Source organism: Prunus persica, chromosome G1 (genome assembly GCF_000346465.2).
Source record: "Prunus persica cultivar Lovell chromosome G1, Prunus_persica_NCBIv2, whole genome shotgun sequence".
In the NCBI taxonomy this organism is placed as follows: Eukaryota; Viridiplantae; Streptophyta; class Magnoliopsida; order Rosales; family Rosaceae; genus Prunus; species Prunus persica.
Window position 1 is genome coordinate 43,796,338 of NC_034009.1, and position 25,497 is coordinate 43,821,834.

The following is a 25,497-nucleotide window of genomic DNA, read 5'->3' on the forward strand; positions in this document are numbered from 1 at the left end:
GATTGACACCTTCGCTTTGGATTTCGTTGGTGGTTGCCGCCCAATCTCCTCTCTCAGGCTGTTTGGCCTGGTTGCATCCGTTGGAGCAAATGATAAATAACTTCCGAAGGAGTGATTTGTGGGTTGATATAAATAGCTTCTTACTACTTAACAATATCTTCTTCTTTTTTCAACCATTTTGATTTTTTTTTTATTGTGTAAAATCATTGTTTATGTATAGAATTTTCAATTTTAAACATTCTCAAAAGTAAAATGAACTTATTTTTTTATTTTTTTAATTTTTTTTTTTTGTGGGTAAGGCCTAATTTTTTTTAACGGTTGCAAAAGGTCTACATTCTTTTTGGAATTCTATATATACATGCACAAATGAAAACAAATATTTTTACTTATAACTGGTCATGTGTTTATAGGCCTTTTTTTTTGGCATCATTTTGGGTCACCAAAATCTCAGAGTCGGCCCTTCCAACACTTATCTTTATTTCCAAAATTTCCCTTCGAGGACCCAATTGAAATTCTTGTCATTCCTAATATTTTTCTAGTTGTAAAAACTATAAGCATCAAATATAACACAAAACATAATTTGAATGGTTTTGCTTTGCACATGGATCTACTTATCACATTTTCTCTACTTTTTCACTTTTTATTTTTCTCTACTACACTTTAGATCAATATTCTTTTATGACGATGAAAGGTTGAACTGTGTTTTTCTAAATCTCTTCAATGGAATCAAATGAATTTTTCATACGCTTTTCTCTCTTTATTAGCCCCTCATTGGTGTGTGGTATGTAAAGTGGCAGGGGAATCAACTAAGCATATCTTTCTATCAACTGATATTTTTCATATTTTCTGAGTTTTCAGCCAGCACTCCCTTCACTCAAGTTTGAGTCCCCCTCATTTTAGATGAGATTAATTTAAAGTTATTTAGACTATCACTTGTATTTTTTTTTTAAAAAAACTAAAGAATGGTTAAATGAAAAACTTAATATTCCATAGCTTCAACTTAGCCATTTTGTACATATGCTTTAATATTTTGATCATAATAACATTCTTGCCCTAACCCCTATCTTCGACTCAGATTTAGAACAAAATATCCGACACCTACCCCCTATTCTTGAAATTTCCTTTTTCAGGACCCAATTGAAATTTTTGTCATCCTCACGGGCTTTTGGGGTGCTCAATATGCGTCCTTTCACAAGGCTCCAATTTTAGGACAGCCCCTATTTTATGACCTTGTGTAAAAACTCCACCAAAAAGTCGTATTTTCGTTGAAAATCGGTAAATGCTTTGGAAAGCTGAAAATGGAGAAAATAAAGTAATAAGTCATTTTTAACTATTGAATTTTTTTGGTTTGGAAACTCTCTATCACCCATCCTCATTAAAAAAAAAAAATGTATATATAGGAATTGTTAACTATGCCAACCCTGCTTAATTGGGTTGTAAGGTTTCTGGTGTAAAACATAGACAACAATTGGCTGGATGTGTTTAAGCATAGAACGGTTCACATTTACAGAGTCTGGTATCACAAAGAGCCAGCCACCATCAGCTTCTTGAGAGCCATGTCCACCTCTTTAATTGATTGAAAGAGTTTAAGCATAGAACGGTTCAATAACATGTATTTGGCTTTATAAGTCGGTCTAATTATGAGATTTCAAAATAGGAGGACACATAAAAAACGAATGAATGAATTAAATTATTAAGTCGGTTCAATAGTATATATTTGACTTTATAAGTCGGTCTAATTATTCTCTCTCTCTCTCTCTCTCTCTCTCTCTCTCTCTCTCTCTAACTTGCCTTTGCAACTAAAAAAATTTCAAGACTGGTGGTGGTGGTTGATGGTGGCGGTATCCGACCGGAACCAACCGAGACCAAAAGTAAAGAGAGTAGTTAGCTGATTAGATTAGTTTGTTATTAGTTACTCTTGTAAGTAATTAGTTAGAGCTGTTGTAACAGCCTGTACAGGTGGCTTTATCTATTGTATAGAGTAGACAGGTGTTAAATACTCTTCTGTAATCTTTTCTCAATTAATTAATGAGAATCATAAATTCCTTTATGGTATCATACGCCTATTCGATCCTCTCTCCCTTTTCTTCCAACCTGTGATTTTCTCACCTACCAAACAGTACTTTTCTCATCAACCAAACAGTTTCTTCCGCTCTAATTCTCTGATTTCCATGGCTTCTGAGACCAATTCTTCTTCTTCTGCGCCTTCTGCCTCTCTCACATCGTCTTCAATCCCTGCTTTTGTGACTGTTACTGTTCAAAACATCGCAGGCATGGTTCCGATCAAGCTTCAAGCTGGCAATTATTTGTTGTGGAAGAATCTTTTTCTTCCTGTTCTTCGCAAATACAAGCTCCTTGGCCTTCTCACCGGTGCTGATCTGCGGCCGTCGAAGACAATTGTTAACGATGCTGGTTGCATTGTTGATAATCCCGCCTTCGATCTGTGGTATGATAAGGATCAATCACTCATGATCTGGATCATCTCTACTCTCTCGACGGATTTGCTATCTCAAACGGTTGGCATTGAGTATTCTCGTGATCTCTGGGAGATGTTGGAAAAATGCTTTGCTGGAGTCTCTCGTGCAAATGTTCATCATCTTCGTCAGCGTCTTCAAAATCTTGTCAAAGGGGATCTGTCTATGGTTTCCTATCTGCAACAGATGAAGGAAATTGCTGATGGCTTGGGCGATGCTGGTCATCCTCTAACTGATGATGATTTGGTGGCTTACATTCTTGCCGGTCTCTCTGAAGAGTACGATTCCTTCGTCACTTCTATTGAAACTCGTCGGGAAGAAGTTTCCTCTGATGAACTTCACGGTTACCTTCTCGGTCGTGAAGCTGCTCTGCTGAAGCGCAAACTCCGATCCATTTCCTCTGGACCTACGGAACCGTTTCATGCTTATGCCGCCACTCCTCGTTCTTCACAGCACTTTTCTCGCTCACGTGGTTCCAACAACTCTAACTCTCAGCATCGAGGTTTTCCTCCCACTCGTGGTCTGCTTCCGTCACCGCCCTCCAATTTTGCCCCAAATTTTTCTTCTCCTCCACAATTTGGTGCGCAAGGGTTTCACAGCCCCAATTTTTCTCGAAATTCAAGCCCTGGGGGTGGTAATTCCAATTCAGGAGGTTCTTCTTCATTCAATTCTACTGGTTTTTCTTCTGGCCCTGTTCTTGTGTGTCAGTTCTGCAACAAGAAAGGTCATGCCGCTAACACTTGTCGCAAATTGGGCCGTCTGCTTAATGCTTCTGGCAGTTCTTCATCTTCTGGACCATTTACTGGCTATTATGCTAATCCACAGTCTGTTGCTTCCTCTCCTTCTTGGATTGTTGACTCTGGCGCTACTGCTCATGTGACTGCTACCAATCAGCACCTGCAGAATTCTTCTCCATTCACTGGCTCTGACTCTTTGCAAGTTGGTAATGGTAATTGCTTACCAATTTCTCACACTGGTTTTACCCGCATACACACTCCTTCTGCTGTTTTTACTTTAAAGGATGTGTTACATGTTCCTTCTATTAAACACAATTTGTTATCGGCAAATAAGTTTCTTCGTGACAACTCTTGTTCACTAACGCTCTATCCTGATTCCTTCACAATTAAGGACTTAGCTACGAAGAAGATGCTCTTCCAAGGTCTCAGTGAGGATGGTGTCTATCGACTTCCTGCTGGTCCTGCAGCTCCTTTTTCATCAAGTCCTTCAATTGCTTTTCTGGCTAATAAATGTGATATCCTCACTTGGCACAAGAGGTTGGGTCATCCTCACTTTTCTTTATTTCGCAAGATTGTTAGTGGCAATCATCTACCTGTTAGTGGTGACTTGTCTGAGTCCTTAATATGTTCTGATTGTATGGTTGGGAAAGCTCATAAGCTTCCTTTTGTTGGTTCTGAACATAAGTCCACCAAGCCTTTAGAGCTTGTGCATTCGGATGTCTGGGGTCCCAGTCCCACTGTTTCAGCTCTTGGTTATAAGTACTATGTTTTGTTTCTGGATGATTACACTAAATACGGCTGGTTGTATCCTTTGAAATATAAATCAGATGTGCTTGCAACTTTTAAAGTGTTTAAGGCCAAGTTAGAAAACTTGTTGAACTCTAGGATCAAGATCTTGAGGAGTGATTCGGGTGGTGAATACTTAAGCACTGCTTTCCAAGATTTTTTAAACACAGAGGGTATTGTGCATCAGTTGAGTTGTCCACACACCCCTGAACAGAATGGCAGTGCCGAACGCAAGCACAGGCATATTGTTGAGCTTGCTAGGACACTGTTTGCTTCTTCTTTCCTTCCACATCGCTTTTGGGTAGATGCTTTTCAAACTGCCTTGTATCTCATCAATCGGTTACCCTTTACTTCTTCTGCACAGTCTCCTTGGGAATTGTTGTTTAAACACACTCCAAATTATACTACTTTGAAAGTGTTTGGTTGTCTCTGTTTTCCTTGGTTACAACCATATAGTTCCTCAAAGTTGGATCCTAAAAGCAGGCCTTGTGTCTTTCTTGGTTATAGCTTAAATCATTCCGGTTATAGATGTCTGGATATTTCTACTGGCAAGCTTTTTATTTCCAGGCATGTTCTTTTTAATGAAACATCTTTTCCTTTTGCAACCCAAGCTCCCCCTATTTCATCTTCTCCTATCTCTGCTTCTTCAGTTCCTATTTCTCTTACTTTTTCTTTCCCGATTTCTCCTACTTCTCCTTCCTCTTCGCAATCCCCTGGTTCCATTTCTCCTTCTTCTGAATCTGTTCTTTCTTTACCTTCTCAAGAACACCTCCTTCCTTCTCTCCCTTCTCAGGTATCTGTAGTTCCTTCTTCTCCTAATCGTCATCCTATGGTTACTCGATCAAAAAATGGAATTTTTAAGCCCAAGGCTCTCTCTGCAACTAAGCACCCTATTCCTACTTCTGTTCAGTCTACTGCTTTAATTCCTCCTACTCCTCAGACTTATAAGCAAGCAGCAACCCACAAAGTTTGGATTGCTGCCATGGCCTCTGAAATTGCTGCTCTTCAAAAGACTCAGACATGGACCCTGGTACCTCCCAATCCCTCTTATAATTTAGTGGGTTGTAAGTGGGTTTTTCGGACCAAGTTTAATTCTGATGGGTCTGTTGATAAGTTCAAAGCTCGTTTAGTTGCTAAAGGGTACAATCAACAGGAAGGTATTGATTTTCATGAAACTTTTAGCCCCGTGGCAAAACCTGTTACTATTCGTCTTTTGTTATCCTTAGCTGTGCAATATGATTGGTTCCTCAATCAACTTGATGTCAGTAATGCTTTTCTGCATGGGTTCTTGAAGGAAACTGTGTATATGAGCCAACCTCCAGGTTTTCATGATCCCTCCAAGCCTGATTTTGTTTGCAAGTTGAATAGGAGTTTGTATGGTCTTAAGCAGGCGCCCCGGGCTTGGTATGAGGAGCTCTTTAAAGCACTTATTTCTCTGGGTTTTAGATCATCACAAGCTGATTCCTCATTGTTTATTAAGGGTGGCTCTTCTTTAATCCTAGTTTTGGTTTATGTTGATGACATTATTGTGACTGGGAACAATAATGCAGCCTGTCAGGCTCTTATTCAGCAACTCAGTGAAAAATTTCCTGTCAAAGACTTGGGCCCTTTGCATTTTTTCCTTGGGTTAGAGGTTAAACGCACTGCTTCTGGTTTATTCTTGTCTCACACTAAATATGCTTGTGATCTTCTCCAGCGAACTGATTTTCTTGGTGCCAAACCATGTGCCACTCCCTTGGGGTCCTACAAATTAGACAATTCTGGAATGTTGCTTTCTGATCCTACTTTCTATCGTTCTACCGTTGGTGCTCTTCAATACTTGACATGGACACGGCCTGATTTGTCCTTTGCTGTAAATTTGGTATGTCAGCATCTTCACCAACCTCGCACTAATCATTTGGGTGCTGTAAAGAGAATCCTTAGATATCTTAAAGGTTCTCTTGATATGGGAATCTGTTTTCGCAAAGGCCCCCTTGTTATGCAGGCCTATTCTGATGCAGATTGGGCAGGATGCCCCTTGGATCGTCGGTCTACTAGTGGTTGGTGTGGTTTTGCTCGGTTCAAATTTAATTTCTTGGTCTGCCAAGAAGCAACCTACAGTTTCTCGCAGTTCTACTGAATCTGAGTACAGAGGTATTGCCATGATTGCTGCTGAACTTGTTTACATTGCTAAGCTGTTTAAGGATATTGGTTTTCAGCTTCCTTCCGCTCCGTTACTTTGGTGTGATAATCAATCTGCCCTTCATTTGGCTTCTAATCCTGTCTTTAGTGCTCGCACAAAACATGTTGAGGTTGATTATCATTTCATCCGGGAGTTGGTTCAGCTTGGTATTCTTCATTTACGGTTTGTTGACACTACTAATCAGCTCGCAGATATCTTTACAAAGTCTCTTCCTTCTGCCCGACATGCTTATCTTCGTTCCAAGCTTACAGTGTGCAATCCCCACTTCAGCTTGCGGGGGGCTAAAGAGAGTAGTTAGCTGATTAGATTAGTTTGTTATTAGTTACTCTTGTAAGTAATTAGTTAGAGCTGTTGTAACAGCCTGTACAGGTGGCTTTATCTATTGTATAGAGTAGACAGGTGTTAAATACTCTTCTGTAATCTTTTCTCAATTAATTAATGAGAATCATAAATTCCTTTAAAAAGCACCAGTTGTCGACCATCGCTGGCTTGGTGGCGGTTCCATTTTAGGCCATACCGGGGCATGTCAAACGGGTTTCAGTTCCTTCAGATCGGGTCAGTTGCTGACCCAATTCCACCCCTAGCAACAGCCACATCAAGATCAGCTTAAGAAGCACAACTTCCCCAAACCATAATGACAGATTGCCAATACAATGTGTGGGGATGTTAGCATCCCATACCCCTTTGGCATAGTGAGGAGGCTGTTACTTGAACAATTATTTCGTCTTTACTTGTAACACAAGTTAAGTACACACCTCCCAAACCATTTCTAGTCAGATTAAATGTTGAAGTCTAAACTAGAGCATATCTTTGGATGGCCAATTACGCATCCAGCACGTCCGTGGCGGTAGACTGTTAAAACCAAAATGCCCAAAGCCTATTTAACCAAATTAACAATTTCACTTTTCCTCTTCTCTCTTGCTCGTAGCAAGTTCATTGGTATCGGATGTGACAGCTTTGCTTACCTTGTTTTATTTTTTTGATACATTGTATATAGTTATTTCAAATACATTGTTCATGTCCAAATTACATGGAGTAGATTCTAATTAATGAAACATTATTTGAAAATAATACTATGTAAAGACACATCCAAATTTATTTTAAATGAATTCTATACAATGAACAGAACTCCCCACATGGCCAAAAGTAATTGCCATATGTATAGTAATTATTTCGTTTGTTTGGTAAGATTGAGAAAATTACTATACATAGTATGTACATAGAAAAACACCCATAATACAAGTTAATTGTATTTTTTTTTCCCAAACAAGTTAATTGTATTTGTATGGAAAGCAATGAAATTCTTTCATTTTAAATCATTTCATCCAAACATGCTCGGCACATACCCAAAAAGAATAATTACTACTAAAAATTGATCTGAATTACATTTCCCTTGATATAGAGTTGTCTTCCCGGACCCCATATGGATTGTATATAAATTCCCTGCATACCTCCACCTATTCTCAATTGTCCGCGTCTCTCTCTCTCAATCTTAAGCAAAAAAGAAAAAAGAAAATTGTCCAATATGGCTTCAAGTCCCTCTGTTCTCTTGTCCTCTCCTCCTCCCACAGCAAAGGATGGTTCCCGTTTTATTGACTCAAATTACCTGCAAAAACAATCCCATGTGCCCGCTAATTTCAAATGGCCTGAGGAGGACGCGGCTTCTGCTCAAGAAGAGCTGAATGCGCCAGTAGTGGATCTTGAGGGCTTCTTCAATGGTGATGTTGTGGCAACTGAGAATGCTGCCAAGCTCATTAGGTCTTCTTGCTTGAGGCACGGCTTTTTCCAAGTGACCAACCATAGGGTTGATGCAGATCTCATCCAACTCGCTTATGATCATGTGGATGATTTCTTCAATCTTCCCATCGAGGAGAAAATAAAGGTACAGAGGCGTCCTGGTAGCCCTTATGGCTATTCGGGTGCCCATATGGATCGATTTTCGTCCAATTTGCCATGGAAGGAAACTTTTTCTTTTGCTTTCCAAGACGGTCCAGAAAAAACTGTGGCCGATTACTTCAAATTCACCATAAGCAAAGATTTCGAACAAACAGGGTAAGTAAGACACATGAGTAGAGTAATATTATATGTATGTACGTATCACATGTTATTATAGTTAGGTATTAAATTTTATAGAGCACGTACTCTTAATTAATTTTTGGGCTTCCTTTTTGTACGTAGGTTGGTGTATCAAAAGTATAGTGAAGCAATGCACTCTCTGTCTCTTTCAATTATGGAACTCCTGGCAATCGGGTTGGGAGTGGATCGGATGCTCTATAGAGAGTTCTTTGAAGATGCTGTGTCTATCATGAGAACCAACTTATATCCAACTTGCCAAGAGCCAAATCTTTCTCTTGGAACTGGACCTCATTGTGATCCTAATGCCCTCACCATTCTTCACCAAGACTTGGTTGGAGGGCTTGATGTGTTTGTTGACAACAAATGGCACAAGGTTCGGCCTGTTCTTGGTGCCCTAGTCATCAACATTGGCGACGTCTTCGCGGTACGTAACGTAACTCTTTCCCTTTTATAATTAATTTAATTCAATCATTCATTTAAAAATTAATTGTTGTCATCGATCAAGTTGCTATATATAATATATGTATATACAAACGCATACGTGCATGCATGTACTGAATATTAATTAAATTAGTTTAATTGAAATTATAATTAGTGCTAATTATGAGTATTAATTAATCTTGCAGGCATTATCGAATGGCATATACCGGAGTTGCTTGCACAGGGCTGCTGTGAACAGCCACAAGGAGAGGAGGTCTTTGGTCTTCTTTATGTGTCCTAGAGCTGACAAGGTGGTGAAGCCCGCGGAGGAACTTGTGCTCAAAAGTGAGGGGGGCACAAGAAAGTTCCCGGATTTCACATGGTCAGATTTGCTTGAATTCACTCAAAACCATTACAGGGTTAATGAAACTACCCTCGAAAACTTCACCGACTGGTTCCTTTCTGCTGATCGTTCCAATTTCAAACCCACCCATTTCAAACCAACCCATTGATAATTTATATCCATCTATGAAGATTGAAGAGAGCTCTAGCTAGCTAGCATGGAGATGTCATGCAGTGCACCTCGAAAAAGTTTTAAAATTTTATTTTCTAATATATTTCGGTCCTTGTTGGCATGACCCACATTAACAAAATCCTAGAAGTTAAAACTTCTAAAAAGGAAAAAAGAAGAAGTTATTTTTGTTGTTGTTGGAGTGTTATCCTTTAATAAAGCTAGCTATTAATATGAACTATTGGTTCCTGACTAGGCCTAATTTCACCTCGTAGTTTTTATAGCCTTTATATTAGTTAATACTATTAGAAGTTTTATTAAATGGAAATTAAAATGAAAAAGCTATGACTATTCAAGTTTGAAATAAAGTTCATTTTTCAAGTGAAGAGATGTATCACTTGCCTTTTCAGACACATACATTGAGAAATGGCTCTTCATCATCTATAAATAGAGAAGCCCACCATATTTTTTTGTGTTCAATCAATTCATGGATATCTAGTTTTCTAGAGCATTTTTTTACATTAGTTTCTTAGAATTTTAAGAGTAGCTTAAGAGAGAGTTCATACACAAGTTTGCGTTCTTTATTTTTTGGTTTGGAGTGCTACTACCATAAGGAGGTCATTGTATCCCAGGAGACGTTTTTCATTAGAACCTTGAAGCACAAGTGAGGGACAATTTCGTCTTAAGAAGATAGAACGAAATTCTAGCTAGACTCCTGTGTTCTGGTTTTTCTAAACTTTTCTTTCTATATCATTTTGATGATTTTTTGCATTAAATTGTGTATTTAATAGCATGAATAAATTTGGATTTTCTTTAAATATAGCAATTAAATTCCTTATTTTTCCAACAAATACATAGTTTATTAATTAGTATTCTATATGCATGTAGATCTTAGTTAACAATCCCTAAGGCTCAAAAGACACTGATGTATAACAATCCCTAATACTACAATAGGCACTTTCTTCAGTAGCTAAAGGAAGCAAAATGGACTGATAGGCTTCCCGTTTATGATGTGTTCAGCAGAATAGTGATGTCCTTGATAATTTTCCGGATAAACTTTGCCTCGTGCCTGCAAAATAAGTTGAATTGAACCCATAATATCAAAAATGTGAAATATCATCCTCAATATACATGAGAGATGGAAGCCAAGTTGCTGCATTCATGTAGTAATACAACAGAGCTCATCTCATCAGTATGTTGATATATTGCCAGCTCAAAACTCCTCCTAATCTAACTACTCAAAGCCCGGCGTCATCAGTATTATTGCCCCATATCCTAACAGTTTAAGCTTATTTATGATCGTCCTATTTTTTTTTAATGACACTTGATTAACAGAGGCTCAAGAAAACCAACGCATGATCTTGGCAATTATATGAAAAGGACAAATGAAAAAGCAAAAGGGAAAAAAGAAAGGGCTATGGCCAGAAGTCATACCTATCCAACGCGTTTCTAAGATCCCAGCCAGACAAGTTTGAAGCTTCAGTAAGAGCAGCTCTCCAACTCACTAACTTATGATCAGTATCTTTTTGGAATCACTCTTCGTGTTTCTGAAATGCTTGTGCAAAATACCAGTCGGTTTCCTGACATCCGAAGGATCAACATCATAGAATATTGGCAAAACTATTTGCCTAAGTGTTCTCCTACAGTCCATTATCTTTACCAGCTCCTCAAGACACCAGCTGGAATCAGCAATATCTCATTGAGAAGACAATGATGGGGATCCTGGACCCTTGGATTGCCTGCTCCAATTCCGCTGTTATTTCTTCCCCTCTTCTTAGCTGGTTGTCAATAATCGCATTGATCCCAGCCCCTTCCATTGTCACGTAGAGGTGGCCCGTGAAGCCTTTGCATGTATCATCACCTCTGAAGCTCAAGAACACATCGTGCATCCAACGTTGTGAGGAGGAGGATGATGAGGACGAAGAATAAGGCTTCATGGGCTGTCCTGGTACCCATTGCTAGCACAGAAATGCAGTGGCTTCTGAGATGTATTGCAATACTGCTACCCTTCCCCACCATCTCCACCATCGCCACAACCATTGCTAACCTTCCCCACCATCTCCACCACCACCACCGCCGCCCCAGCCCCTGCCTCCACCAATATCACAATCACCATCATTGCCCTCCCACCTTAGCAAACCCACCACCACCACCACCACTCATAGGTCCTCTATAAAGATGAACGTAAAATACCATTTTTAAATTTCATTATGCTTTTACATTAGACAAACATGAAATAGTTTAAGTTCCATCTTTTTAAATTCTATGATGGTGGTTTCTCTCTGTGTCCAATCTTGATCACAATCACTAATCAGCTCTTAAAACAGTAATGATTTTGGTATTGAGATGCTTCGGAGAATCACAAGTAGAATCTTGAATTGTCTTGTTTGACAAAGGACGATATATTGTTTCAACACCAGACAAAGACTAAAAATTCCAGTGAACATCAATTCCATATTATTAGTACCATTCATCTATATCGAAAATGCATTAGTTTTAGCATAAATAAAATAAAACTGTGACATCAAGTGCTTGCTAGCGCTAGATTTGTGGCCTTGACTGAACCACATAGATCACTCCATCTTTTACCACCCCTTCAATGTCCTGAGGACGACCATAAAGTCCTTCTACTATCTTTCCCACCTCTGCAATTCTTGAGAAGAGCGAGACTTGGAAGGCTCTATCAATAATCATCCGGTCTCTGGAGTAATCCAACACAATTTTCTCCTCTTTGTCCATGATTACACTGCAACAAGTTCACAAACACATTAGTGCAGGAGTATGAAAATGCTGCTCTTTGTCGTTTGCCAATGGGGTCTAGCTCAATGGAAAAGGGTCTTACTTGCAGGCCAAAGGTCTCAGGTTTGTATCCCCATGACACCTTTGTAGTGCTCGTGCGTGTGTGTGTGAAACCCCCCTCCCCCTTCTAGTTTGGACTATTGTTTGTATTCAAAAATAATAATTCAGCTTCAGGACAAACCTGTCATAAAGCCCAGCACCAGCATATCCTTCCAGGTCCTCAGCGTTTGAGTCTGATCTGAATATGATAGACTTCTTACTGTATAATCCTATTGGCTTGCTTGGATAACCAATAACCTGAAAGTCAGATTCATTTTTGAGATGTAAAGGTTCATGAAATCTACCACGTAAACAACTTCTCTCCTATAAATTGGAGGAAAGCCAGTTTTGAGATTGATCTCGTAGGTTTAACTAAATAAATGAAGCAAATATTGTCATGTCATAAAATAATAGTTGGCCTTACAATTGGAGAACTTAGATTAGATTTTTTGGTAATGAAGCTCATGGCACGTCCAGGATATGCACCCACCAAAGTCTCACCCAAGCCCTTAACTATCTGAATTTGCATGAAGAAAGAATGAGACAACATTTTATTGACTTAGAAATCCAGTATTTTAAACTCACAGACAAGGCCTACCTCGGTATAGATCTCTGAGGTATCCCCTGATAAGGGATTCTTTGTGTGAATTACAAAAGCATAATCAGCGCAGATAATTTCTTGAACCAATACAGCCATGCATATATTTTCATGATCTAAGTTAGCTTTCCTGCAACTAATAAAGGCTCTTTCATTCCACTTTGAAGCCCAAACCTGTTATGAATATGGAAAAATATTATGTCTTGATAGATTGCACCAAAACTCAATTTGAGATGGCTAATGTCACTACTATCTGGCAGTTCTGCACAAATGCATTTCTAGAATACCTTCTAATCTACTCAGTAGCTTTCTAAAATCATATATGTATAAATTATAAAAGCCTAAGAATACTTGTGAATATTGTGATTGCAATTATAGAAAACTAACAAGTCCCTCTTTGGTTTTTGAAATAGTAGATCTTGCACATGTTAATAGAAAGTACCACACTATTTTATGCAAGTAGAATAATCCAAAGGAATGGATAGACAGACTTGAAATTTCCAGATGAACACATTAAGATTTACAACTGCAAAAGATCAAAGCTAGTAAACTGGATGGACCAGAAAAAGTACATGACTGACATTGATACCTTCTTTATTGCTTGCCAAGCATGATTCCACCTCTCATCACCTTCATCACCAGGCCAAGGTATCCCTGAACTTCTCATTTTGCTCTTAAGCTCAGAAGTCTATCAAAAGATACAAAGAAAAGTGTGAACAATGCAGTTGAAGTGTGATTCAAATTAAATTCTCAGTAACAAACTAACATATAATCTTTTAGTTAAAAAAAAATTGTAACTATATGTATAATCCACCCACTTAAATATAAAGGTTATGGCAGACATCCATTTGCCTAAGAGAGAGTATATACATGCAAGAACGATGAAATGATACTGTTTAGGATCTGAACAACAAGCAACAAGGTTGCAAATTTAGTCAAGGGTCAGGGTCCAAAGCTGTTTTCACAAGGCACTGAGAGCATCAAATTACTTGCTGACTCAGGATCCAGAGGCTAATCAAGAAACGAGGTTAAAGTGGTTCAATAAGTAACTTCTCAAGTCCTTGGCATTTAGGACTACACATTGGTGATGATTAGTTCATAGCTGGATGAGTAAAAGATATAGGAAGATGAAACTCATATCACTCTTCCATTTCTCTTATAACATTTGGCATATTCTCTGAACCCTGATTGAAGGACCATGAGGAAAATAAGTAATGCCAAGTTTTATCCACAGAAATGATATCTGGAAAAATTGCAGTATAGCTTTACATTCTATAGTTAGATTTCAAAGTTAGTAACTCCCATGAATTTGAAAGGCAGCAGTTCAGCAAGACAACAGGCCACTGTAAAAGTACATAGGAATGCCAACTAAGTTATCAATGCTAAATTTGAAGATGGTTTAAGTACCAAAGAAATAGGAGCATTCATTCGTAGAATGGTTTCTTGTATTGATTGTAGTTTTGAGAGGTCCCCACCCTTTAAGCATTTGTAAAATGAAGAAATCTTATATGCTATATCCTGCAAAAGAATGAGATATTAAAGCCTGCATTTGTTTTATTTTATTTTGCCTTTTCATTTGACAAATGAAAAAGCTGTAGATACATTAAAATTGTGAACAATGTCATCAAGCTGGCGTGTGTTCATATGAGATATACTAAGATCAATATTTTCAGAGACACATGCACTTCGTCCACATGATGCCATGATAAAACTCGTTCCTTATTAATAAATTGATCAGTAAGTCAATTTTGTGCACAATACCTTATTAAAATCTTCTGATAGGACTTTCTCAAAGGCTCCAAATGGTATGGCTACTGACGTTGGAATTTTAATCCATGTTGGCACCTTTCCTCTCAAAAATTTTAAATTGCATGATTTTGCGCCAACCTATGCAATAGAAAATCATCAGATAACATGAATTCTTGTATAAAACCTATTCAAGCTTCAGCAGAAGTTACTTGAAATTTCAAATATATCCAAGAAAAGAAGAGTGTGGAATGTAACTCTCAGATTTCATTAGTATGAACAGTTGCAAAAATAAAGAGATTAACTGACCAAACGGGAAAAATAGGAGAATAAAGAGATTAATATAACACTCCATTTTGCATTCTACTTCCTTGGACTACATTTAGAAAATAAATTAACAAAGTTGGTTAACTGTTATTAAAAAGGTAATAAATTTGCAAGCGCATGACTCAATTATGATGCCTCTTTAGTATTTTCATCTACATATAACTTGAAATGGCTTCTCACTGGGACACAATCAATTAAAAACATAACATAATCTCTTCAGATGTTTATTAAATAGTCTACTATAGCTGAAACATGAAAGAACAAACAGACATTTAGATGGACTAGAAGTTATTCCAAGGGCATACCACCTCACTAGTGAACTCCTCAACTGAAATGGCATATTTACCGCAGAAAGCCTTCTTTCTTAACTTTAATCCTTGATGGTTGGACTGAGTACCAAAGGATTTGAAAGAAAAATTGGAGCTACTGATGTCTCTGCAAATAAAACGAAAACAGTGAATTTGGAAAGTAAAGAGGCACAAAAATCCTGACACATAAACAACCACTCCAGTTACCAACCTGATAATAATATTTGCTGACTTCACTAGTATTGATATTGATTTACCTTCCTTCGACTTCAGATCTCTGAGAATATTAGGATCAAAGCATGTCGCAAAGCATACCTGCAGGACGATACTCTAGTAAAGTATAATGTGTTGGTTTACAAAGTAAGAATTTGTTTTTTATCTCTTATCAAATTATGCTTTACAGTTTTGTTATTTGGGAATTCATGATTAAGAATCAAAAGTTATATGCCTTTTCATTTCTTGCTCTTATAGAGACATGTGATAGAACATCTGGTACATCAGGTGTCAGAACGGCAACAACTCCATCTGGAATCTCCTCTTCTCCCGTTACTCTAGTTGCAATTAAAATGGTTGGCTTTCTATAGACTTTGTTCTGAATACTACGGAGCTCATTAACGCAAAGTACAACGCCACACACATCAACTGGGCTGATAACCTGCCAACTGCAAGGTACAACTTTGTAACACTCAACATAAATACTGGAAAAAATTGACCAAAATATTAAGGCATGTTTTTCAAAGGAAAGGAAAGGGACCATAAGTAAAGTGAAGTTATAGCAATAAACTCAGATTCATAGACTGACTTTTACACTTTAGCATGAAGTAATCTTCAATTTAATCTTACCAGCCTAAGTTTGCCACCTTTCTCAGAATGGGATAAAAACGATTAATGAGAGCAGACAGAATAGCTGCTGATCCAGCCCTAATTAACTCCTCAGAGAAAGTATCAATCTGACATCAGGAAAAATACTTTAGAAAAAATACTTGAAATAAAAGCCTAACTGGTTGTCTACTATGGATGCCAAAGTCAAACCCCAATAACATACCGCTGATTTCTGAATACCAAGCAGATTTCCGAGATATTTCGCACTAGGCTGGATCTTATTCTGGTGACACTGAGACCTATCAGCAAGTACTAATTGTAACCGATCAAGAATGGCCTTTGTTTGTAATGCCCACTGACCATCGTTGGGTTTGTATAATTCACAGATATGGTACCAGTCCTATGACAGCAACATAACACCAAGAGTCAGAGAAAGGAACTCCATTCAACATTGAAAATGAAAAGATGAAGAAAGATCTAAATCTAAATGATTGATTTCCACTCCAGAAGTTGAAATATATGAGAGAAGCAAAACCTTAAGCTACAAGATCTTCTTCTTTTTTATTTCTTAATCTTTTCCTTTTCTAAATGATGATGTCAACCAGAAATAGATTGGAATCCATACTCAGAGAGATATACCTTGGTGCAGTAAATGAGGTCTTCATTGTTAACTGTCGACAAGCATACATTTTCAAGCACCAATGAAATGAAGAACATAATCTCCTGCTTATAGTTGCATGGAACAGAAGCACAAATTTTTGTGTTGCATAAATAATATCCAAATGACATTAAATTTTCTAAGAGATAAGTAGACACTGTACTTAGAAAGCATAGTCACCACTTACTGGTAAGTGTGCAAAATTCAGATTTTTGAGCCCCCTTTCCATAGTTGTTCTGACAGCTGAATCCAAAGCAAGATCAAGGAAGAGTATATCTTTTAGTCTTCTGTGGTTGGCAATCAGAACAGGACGAAGCTCAATACGAGATTCCAGTAACTTCTGAAAAATAATTTCGAACTTCACAATGATATTCTAATATGGAGGCATCAAAATTTAGTAGATCATAACGTGCATGTCGCAAAATAATAATGTTAGCTTGGCTTTGTTGCATGTGGTTTGGGAGGGGTTCGAAGCACTACGGCGTAAAAAATGCTTGACTTTTAAAAAAAATTTATTGCTGAACTCATGCGCGAGAATTTGCCCGAAGCACTACGGCGTAAAAAATGCTCGACTATATATATTGTTGCAGTGTTAATGCAGTTGGCATCATTCATCCTCGACCATATTCATATCAGTTTGAGCCTAAAGTTTTTTTCGCCTCTCTTCCATACCTAAACTCATTATGGCTAGCAGTTCCTCTTCCTCCTCGCTGCCTGTGCTCTCTCATCCCAATATCTCGACTCTGGTTTCTCATTCTGGGATTCCTGTAATTGACCTCTCAAAACCATACTCTAAACAGCTCATTGTCAGGGCTTGTGAGGAGTTTTGCTTCTTCAAGATCATCAACCATGGTGTTCCAATGGAATTCATTACCATGTTGGAATCTGAGGCCGCCAAATCCTTCTCCTTGCCACTTTCCGAGAAGGAAAAAGCAGGGCATGCTAATACATTAGGATATGGTAACAAGAACATTGGAAAAAATGGTGATGTTTGTTGGGTGGAGTACCTCCTTCTAAATGCCAATACAAAATCCAATGCACAGAGAACAACCGTGAAGAGTTTTGGTAAGCTATTCAAACAAGTCAGAGCTTGAACAAATTTTGATTTTGATTTTGATGTCAAGTTATTGATTAAAATGTCTTATCTCTTTTTGGTTTTTTTGAATTGCAGTTGCGCTTTGTATGATTATATATCTTGACAAATTAATTCCAATGTCTTGAATTTTCAATTTATTTATTCTCTTTGTTTGAGCAATTTCTGTTGATACCAAATATCGATAAGGCCCGCCTGCTTTTTCTTTCTCATAAAGTGGTAAGGAGAAGAATTTGATGGCCATTCCAGCCTGGAAATGAATTCCATTGGAACACCATTGTTGATGATCTTCAAGAACCCAAACTCCTCACAAGCCCTTACAATGAGCTGTTTAGAGTATGATTTTGAGAGGTCCATTACAGGAATCCTAGAATGAGAAACCTGAGTGGAGATATTGGGCTGAGAGAGCACAGGCGATGGGGAGGAAGAGGAACTGCTAGCCATAATGAGTTTAGGTAAGGAAGAGAGGCAAAAAAAACTTTAGGCTCAAACTGATATGAATATGGTTGAGGATGAATGATGCCAACTGCATTAACACTGCAACAATATATAGTCGAGCATTTTTTACGCCGTAGTGCTTCGGGCAAATTCTCAAGCACAGGTGGTGGGGAGGAAGAGGAACTGCTAGCCATAATGAGCTCTTCTCCCGTTACTCTAGTTGCAATTAAAATGGTTGGCTTTTTATAGACTTTGTTCTGTATACTACGGAGCTCATTAACGCAAAGTACAACGCCACACACATCAACTGGGCTGATAACCTGCCAACTGCAAGGTACAACTTTGTATCACTCAACGTAAATACTGGAAAAAAATGATCAAAATATTAAGGCATGTTTTTCTAAGAAAAGCAATGGGACTAAAGTGAAGTGAAGTTATAGCAATATTCCTATATGGAGGCATCAAAATTTGAAAATTTATAATATAGCATGACCTCCATCAGTTGAACAATATCTTCATCACCAAGATGTACTTTGACAAATTTCAGGCACTCCTATTATTTGACAGCAGAATAAGAGAGATCTTCATCACTCACATGGGAAAAGCCAATAGTGTTGCACTAAAAATTTCAATGCAGGACTTTACAAAAATAAGAAGCTACCTGCAACTTAGGTGACAAATCACAAACATAATTAAATCCAGTGCTTGTGAAATCATGAGCCTGATGATCAAAAGTGAAAAGGTGAATCAGTTATTAGCCAAAAGAACACACATTCAACGGTGGAGAAACTGGAAGTTTTCTAGTCAGTGATCTTCAAATAGCATTCATGAACATTACCTTATTTGGGGGAACCAAAACTTCAATAGCTGATTCGAGGTCAGCACCTGAATGAACAGCCTGTGGGCACGGTGACATAAGGAATAAGAAGTTGAAAAAGACATGAGAAGTCTCATATAAGTCATGGGATAGGGTAACAAAATATAACGGCAAGTAAAACTTAGAAAATGAAAACTTGAAGTATGGTTGATTTGAAGAATGCCAAAACTACAAATGCTACTGAAGTGAATAAGCTATAGATTGTAATCAGATTATCAGACCTATCCTTTACATTTCATCTATCTATTCTACTCTCTTTCATTTTGAGATTAAGGTTGGAAGGTCCCACATGCCAAAATTGTACTGCGACATGTCACTTCATGGGTCAACCTTATTCCAAAGCCTTAACATCAAGTTTAAATAAAATTTTGACTTATAAGGTGGAGTTGATCCTAGAAGGTTTTTGAATTCACATCTGTAAGAAATCAACAGGTGGTTAAGTCAACTCAGTGACACCTACACCAGACCACAAAAATAACAATAATAATAATAAAATATTTCAATTGGCATATATTAGATCCAGACACTAATGACAAACAAAATCATTCTATCAACTGATATTTTTCTAAGGCTTAAATGTGTATGTGGCGAAATATCCATTAATCAGAAAAGTAAGATTAAAATATGAAAAAGGATATAGTCATGTAATTGTACAACTTTGACATCTAGTAGATTTGAAATTGTGTTTCGTAAATAAATTTCCACCAGGTTGAATTTTATATATAAAATTTCAGGCATTCAAGTTTTAGTAAGAAATAACTCCTTTACTCAGTATGATCGCACTGTTGCTATATCTGTAACAACAATCGACCAGAGGGTATATGATATGCATGTTGTCTGCTAAACTTCCAACTAGTTAACTACTTAGTACTGAAAAATGTGAACTGAAGCTCAGGTCGACAGCATCAGTAAAATATGATTGCTCCTGTTTAGATTGCATTCTTACCTTTAATGTCTTCAAGTATGCTGTGAGATCATGGATGAGTCCCTCCTTAGTATCAGCCCTGAAATGAGGCTCTGACACAATTGGTCGGTCATAACTTGCAAGCTTCTCTTTTGTGAGACCATTTGTATTTAATGCTTTCCAATAAACATCAACTCTAAAACCAGACTTTATGTAATTTAAGAGTGCCTGTTACAAAAAAGGAGGAATATATAAACACGTGCATCCGATTAGGTCTGGGTCAGATGGTGCAATTGCTGAAAAACAAATCCACAAATTAAAATACCTCGCAAATTATCACATCATCTGGGCTACTATTATTGTGCAACTTTTGGTGCCATTCCTCCATCATGCCACCCTTGCAATCATTATTTCTCTGATGGTAGAACATGTGCACATCATAAACAAATCTCCTGCAACAGGAGCTACGTATACACATTTTTATGTGCTCAATACATTTTAAATACCTGAACGACAAGTATTTCATCGCGAATTCTCTGTCCAACATCTCCCTGACCTCCACGACCAACATGTGTCATTAGTAGTCTCACAATTTCCCGATCATTTGGCTGGTTTAAATATATTCTTTGTAGTAGATTGGTAAACCTATCCTGAGCTTCGCTAATTTCACTGCAGGTATATTGCAAATATAAGGGAAATAAGACCTTTTCAGCCAGGGCATGTCTCTGGTTGAAGATATTTGCCATACTCGCATGGTCATTTAAAAGCTTAGCGTAATCACATAGACAAAAAAGAAGTATCTACAACTACAACACAAACAAGAAGCAAAAGATAGATAAAGTTTGCAAAGTGTGCAGGACATACTTTCCAGGCAGGACAAGTGGGGAAAATAAAAAAACACAAGTGAAAAACTGCCTATTAAAAGTCCTAATCATGTCTTCTGGTCCTTCATTGTCAGTTCCAATTTCATTGGATTATTTTGCTATTCAGAAAGAAAACAAAAAAACAAAAAAACAAAAAAATGAAACCAAAGAGAGAAGCAAATATGAGGTCCCTGCTATGATACTGCAGCAGATGGGTCATTAAAAATGATGGAAGGAGAGGTCATAATAAGTATTCAAATACAGAAGGTAAAAATGCGAACTGCATGTCTCACAAATCCTTTATTACTTCTTCCCGGAGAATTCAAAAAAAAAAAGAAAAAAAAGAAAGATGTGACATGGGACGATCACCAGACCATGTGGAGCTCTTTTTCGTCAAGAAAGTTATTAATTGAAGGTACAGTACAAGGCAAATTACCGAGGTTTCACATTGTAGTTCTTGTTCCATGTGAGATGCCTGCATGACATGAACCTCAACCACACTAATATACCAACAAGCCCAAACTCCCCTTCATTTTTGCACCGTTCTGTGAGTTCCGTTGCAATGTTGAATCTGTGTCAAATCAGTATAATGTTCAAAAGATGAATTGAACAAAGGTGAAGGCAATTTTCCTAGCTTCATATAAGAATGACTTTACATTATCATCATAAGATACTATTCTTATGCCCATATATGTAACCATACAAAGAAACTCATAAGTGGCCCAATGAAAATGCCCAGCTTTTCCATGCATATTAGTTATAACTTAAATTGATCTATACAGATACCATATATTGGCATCACCTGTGCATCAACGACCTCTCAGCCTCCTTTTCTCTTCGAGATATTTCATCAAGTAACCATTTGAAAATTCCGTCACCATCTCCACTGGCCTGCATACAAGGTATGTATCAGTCTTCACCATGGACACATCATAAATCTAAAGTCTGCTTAGTACATTGTGAATGACATAGTAAAAATTAGATTTCTGCAACCATTACTTGGAAAAAAAATTTAATTAAAACTAACCAAAGTTGGGGGAGGAGGATTTGAACTTCGAACCTCTTCTTCAAAGGAGAAGTGTACCAACTAGGCTATGTCTCGCCCATAGTTGGAAGAGAAATTTTCATATGACAGCAATATTTTATTTTTTTGGAAAAAAAAAAATCTGAAAAGAACAGATATAGAAAAAGTAAATTCATTTTGAAGAGGAAAAGCTAAGAATCTTTGAAACGGGATGGAGGAAATATCGAATATCATAATGTCTTTGGCTCTATTAATTGTCTCGACTCTGGAGGGGGCATGGCATATACATGAGAATCTTTGAAACTAGGAGGATCATCAATAAGGCATAATCCACAAATGATATCCCAGTGATTGGCAGCTCATGTCTAAATTATATAAAATATAACAAACTTGCATGATCAGCTTGTGCATATATTCATGCACGCAAGAAACCAATGCCACCATAAGATACAACTGCTATTAGTACGGTTAATTGGCAAGAGTTGGAAAAAGGAGTAATAATTCCCAATATGAAACACATTACCTTTCCACTAGAAATCACTGGTGTCACGCCAACAAAGAAGTTTGTGCCATTATTTTTTATCCAGGAAGACCCACCAGACCATATCACAAATTGGATACCAAGCAAATTGCTTTGCTGCAGATTAATATCTACAACCTTTTTGTTTTTGGTTGAAGGTACAGTCGTTAAGGCAATGTTTTAGTTGAAAACGAAAAGACTGTTAAAATCAAAATCACAGAATTCAGCATCCGTTGATTTGCATACCTGAAAGGACCCCTTTCCAGTTGATATATCAGTAAAATAAGTTTGACATGCTCCAGGAACCAAATTTGATTTTTTAGGCAATATCTCTGGTGGTGGAGCCTGCAAGAATGACAAAAGCTGGCTTTAAGGTGAAGTACCACTCATACCCAGAAACATATGAACAGTTTACTTGTCCATTAAATTTCATTCTCCAAAGTCAGAAAACAAATACTCACCAACCATTCCCCAGGGGACAATTTTGAAACACCCCAGTGAAGCACTATAGCACCTCTCATATTCATAGCAACGAAGATGTGATACTCACCCCTAACCATTTTTGAAAGGACCTATAAACAATCAAAGATAGAATGAAAAGTCAAAAAGAAGTTTTACTTTTATTCCTTTTCGCCTCTGGAAAGTATTCCTTATAACTGATTGTTGGGACTTCAGCAACTCCAATCCTCCATGTAACTGGGTTACACAGGCTCCATGTGGGTCCTACTCAGAACCCCCAAAATATAAGATGGTTGCAAACATGCAAGGACCAGAACCATAGTGATATTTGATCGAAAAACATCCATGTTAATCAAACAATCAATAAATCAAATAACTTGACTTTCATAAGGGTCCATGATATCCAAATTTCTAACAAACCAAACAGAGCTAATTCAATTGTAACCATGCTACCTGATGCAATTCATTGACAATTCTACTTTAATGTTAAACATGGCAAACGGTTACGGAGCTTCCATTACAGAATTTATTCTCTTTGATGTAAAATAGTGATATAGAAGAAAACTAACCACTATCTCATAGTTTCCAACATGATAACTTATCCGTGAAACCACATCATCTCCTCCCATAGATTTGTCTACAAGATCCATCAGAGCTGAATTTGGCATGCTAGCATTTTTGGCAGATCCTGTGGAATGCTTTTGCAACCACTGCTCAACATTATGCTTCCTTTTGTAAGGGTATGACATTCCACTCCTCAGTTGCTCTCTATTATCAACCATTCTTTTGGAACTGGAGTTTGAAAAACTACACTGCAACTCATTCAAGGATATTCCTTTTGACATCTGACTTTGTAGATCTCTTAAAGCAACTTCATAATCTTGCTACATGAGAAATGAAAAGTAGAAAATAAAATATGACTGAAAAGAGGGGGAAAATGATCCCTAACCATGGTACAACTTCAGTAATTTCCATACTAAAACACATGTTGGAGCCTGTCAATTCATCGAATTCATATACAGATGCATTGTAATAGTATGTAAAAATGCATAAACTTTAGTTAACGTTCAGCAAGGCAAGAACATTTCTGATTTAACAGAAAAAGCTTATATAATATAAAAGTGGAACTACCTTTTCTTGTTGTGGCGAGCTCACGGGCCTGCCCTTGCTTTCCCAAGCTAAACATGCATTCTGTTCAATCAGCTCTTTTGGTATAGGAGGCATTAAAGTAGTTGGATCAGTCTCAGGAATTTCTATCCGGAAGTTCCCATGATTCAGTTTCAACCTAGCAAACACATGTCAACATTTGATTACTGCGCAAGCATGAGTATGGCTGGATGAAGCAAAAATCAAAATGAAAAGGGAGATAGAAACCAACCATCTCTCACGACTACCATCTTTAAGAACAAATTCAATAGCATGTAGGTTGGGGTCCCGCAACTCAATGGTTAACAAATACAATTCTCCTTTCTGCAATTTAGCACGAACATATAGGATAAAATCCACCAACAAAAGTTCAAAAGTGGCAATTCTTAACATCACTTTATTACTTTATAGGATTACTTTTCGTTGATCTTGCCATTGGATAAAACTCTTTATTCGTGCACATAACAATGTTTACCAAATTCAAGCCAATCCGCCATATGTAGATAACCATCCAACTAATAAGGTTCAATTCATAACATGTACAACAAAAATATAAAATCTAATATGGACAGGTATAGATAAAATGAACAGAGATGCTGAACTGAATTGAAATTTGACATGCATGGACAGCATGATTAGAGCATTAAATTCAAGTTTCAACAGTATCATTGCCAAAAAAAAAAAACTCTCTATAAGACGTGGTGTAAAACTTTCTGTTTATTTTATATAGAGAAATTGGTTTTGAAGGACCTTGGTGAATGGTGTCTGCAATGAGCCTTGCTTGTAAGCTTGTGAACCCAAAGAACGATCATTGGGAATGAACCAGTTCCTGTAGATGGTCATCAAAATTGCATATGAGATCACAACAGGAAGAAATTAAATAAATAAATAAATAATTGGGGATTCATTGGGGATTTACATATTTCCACGGAAAAGACAGCCCCAGTGAAGAATCCAACTGTTGGCATAGTTGCTGAGCTGAAATTCAAGCCTAACATTGCGTCCTCTAGAAGACCCAGAGACATTAATCTACACAACAAGACCATGACATCAGAGACAATAAAAGAAAACACCTTCCTTTTGATAGTTTTGACTAATTACCTGAAGCTTCATGCGTTCAACGAGCTCAAAATGATGGAGCCGAGGAACAGGGGACTGCGATGAACTGGAGGCTGCCATGGCAGCTGAGGTTCAATCAACAAGCCCTCAAAAACCCCAGAAATTGAGGAGAGTTTGGTTTTTTTTTTTGGGTGGGTTTTTCGAATTGGGTTTGCGGAGGATAAAAAAAGGGGGGCAGAGAATTGGATGCTGAAGTTGAAAGTAGCTGTGAGTGGCAGATTTGAAGACAGAGCGGCATTGAAAACGATCGCTGATTCTGAGCTCCCCACTGAGAAAAAAAGCCGTTAATTTGATTCTGAAGCACCATCTTTTGACGATTCAAATTGTTTTGCAGAGTTTGAGCTGAACGACGTTCAATTTGGCGCGCTTCGGCGCGGGCCTCTAAACGGTGTCGTTTCTTCCGACATATGCAGTTGTAGCGTGGCTAGTGAGTAGTGTTCTGCATGTAAAGGGTATATCTGGCAAAATAATGGAAAACACAATTACATGACATGATCACGCACGAAAAAATTTAAATGTTCGGATTAGATTTTGTCGAGTTGGACTGATAACCGGTTGATACTATAATAAT

At 37.6% G+C, this 25,497-nt stretch overlaps 2 protein-coding genes across 6 annotated transcripts; one reads left to right on the forward strand and one right to left on the reverse strand.

The window, feature by feature from the left end:
• On the forward strand, window positions 7,437-9,187 carry LOC18793678 (gibberellin 20 oxidase 3). The gene is made up of 3 exons (XM_007226327.2): window positions 7,437-8,231; window positions 8,358-8,679; window positions 8,882-9,187. Exons 1-3 carry the CDS (start codon window positions 7,705-7,707, stop codon window positions 9,185-9,187), a joined length of 1,155 nt encoding a protein of 384 aa, XP_007226389.2. The 5' UTR covers window positions 7,437-7,704.
• Window positions 11,553-25,328, reverse strand: LOC18792306 (alpha-glucan water dikinase 2). Of its 5 annotated transcripts, none has more exons than XM_020555725.1 (31): window positions 24,909-25,328; window positions 24,727-24,836; window positions 24,558-24,636; window positions 24,040-24,131; window positions 23,793-23,946; window positions 23,231-23,473; window positions 22,664-22,774; window positions 22,449-22,547; window positions 22,206-22,340; window positions 21,461-21,549; window positions 21,095-21,229; window positions 20,302-20,464; window positions 20,121-20,210; window positions 19,838-20,023; window positions 18,853-18,912; window positions 18,676-18,735; window positions 18,508-18,567; window positions 16,671-16,823; window positions 16,465-16,548; window positions 16,049-16,225; window positions 15,847-15,953; window positions 15,452-15,665; window positions 15,215-15,318; window positions 15,001-15,130; window positions 14,384-14,509; window positions 14,030-14,140; window positions 13,212-13,310; window positions 12,623-12,796; window positions 12,449-12,541; window positions 12,167-12,282; window positions 11,553-11,932 (listed from the first exon to the last, which is right to left on the reverse strand). In XM_020555725.1, exons 1-31 carry the CDS (start codon window positions 24,984-24,986, stop codon window positions 11,728-11,730), a joined length of 3,837 nt encoding a protein of 1,278 aa, XP_020411314.1. In that variant the 5' UTR covers window positions 24,987-25,328; the 3' UTR covers window positions 11,553-11,727. The 5 variants fall into 5 exon arrangements, with proteins under 5 accessions (XP_020411314.1, XP_020411313.1, XP_020411312.1 ...); XM_020555724.1 differs by having other exon boundaries at window positions 15,004-15,130; window positions 23,231-23,545; XM_020555723.1 differs by having other exon boundaries at window positions 23,231-23,545.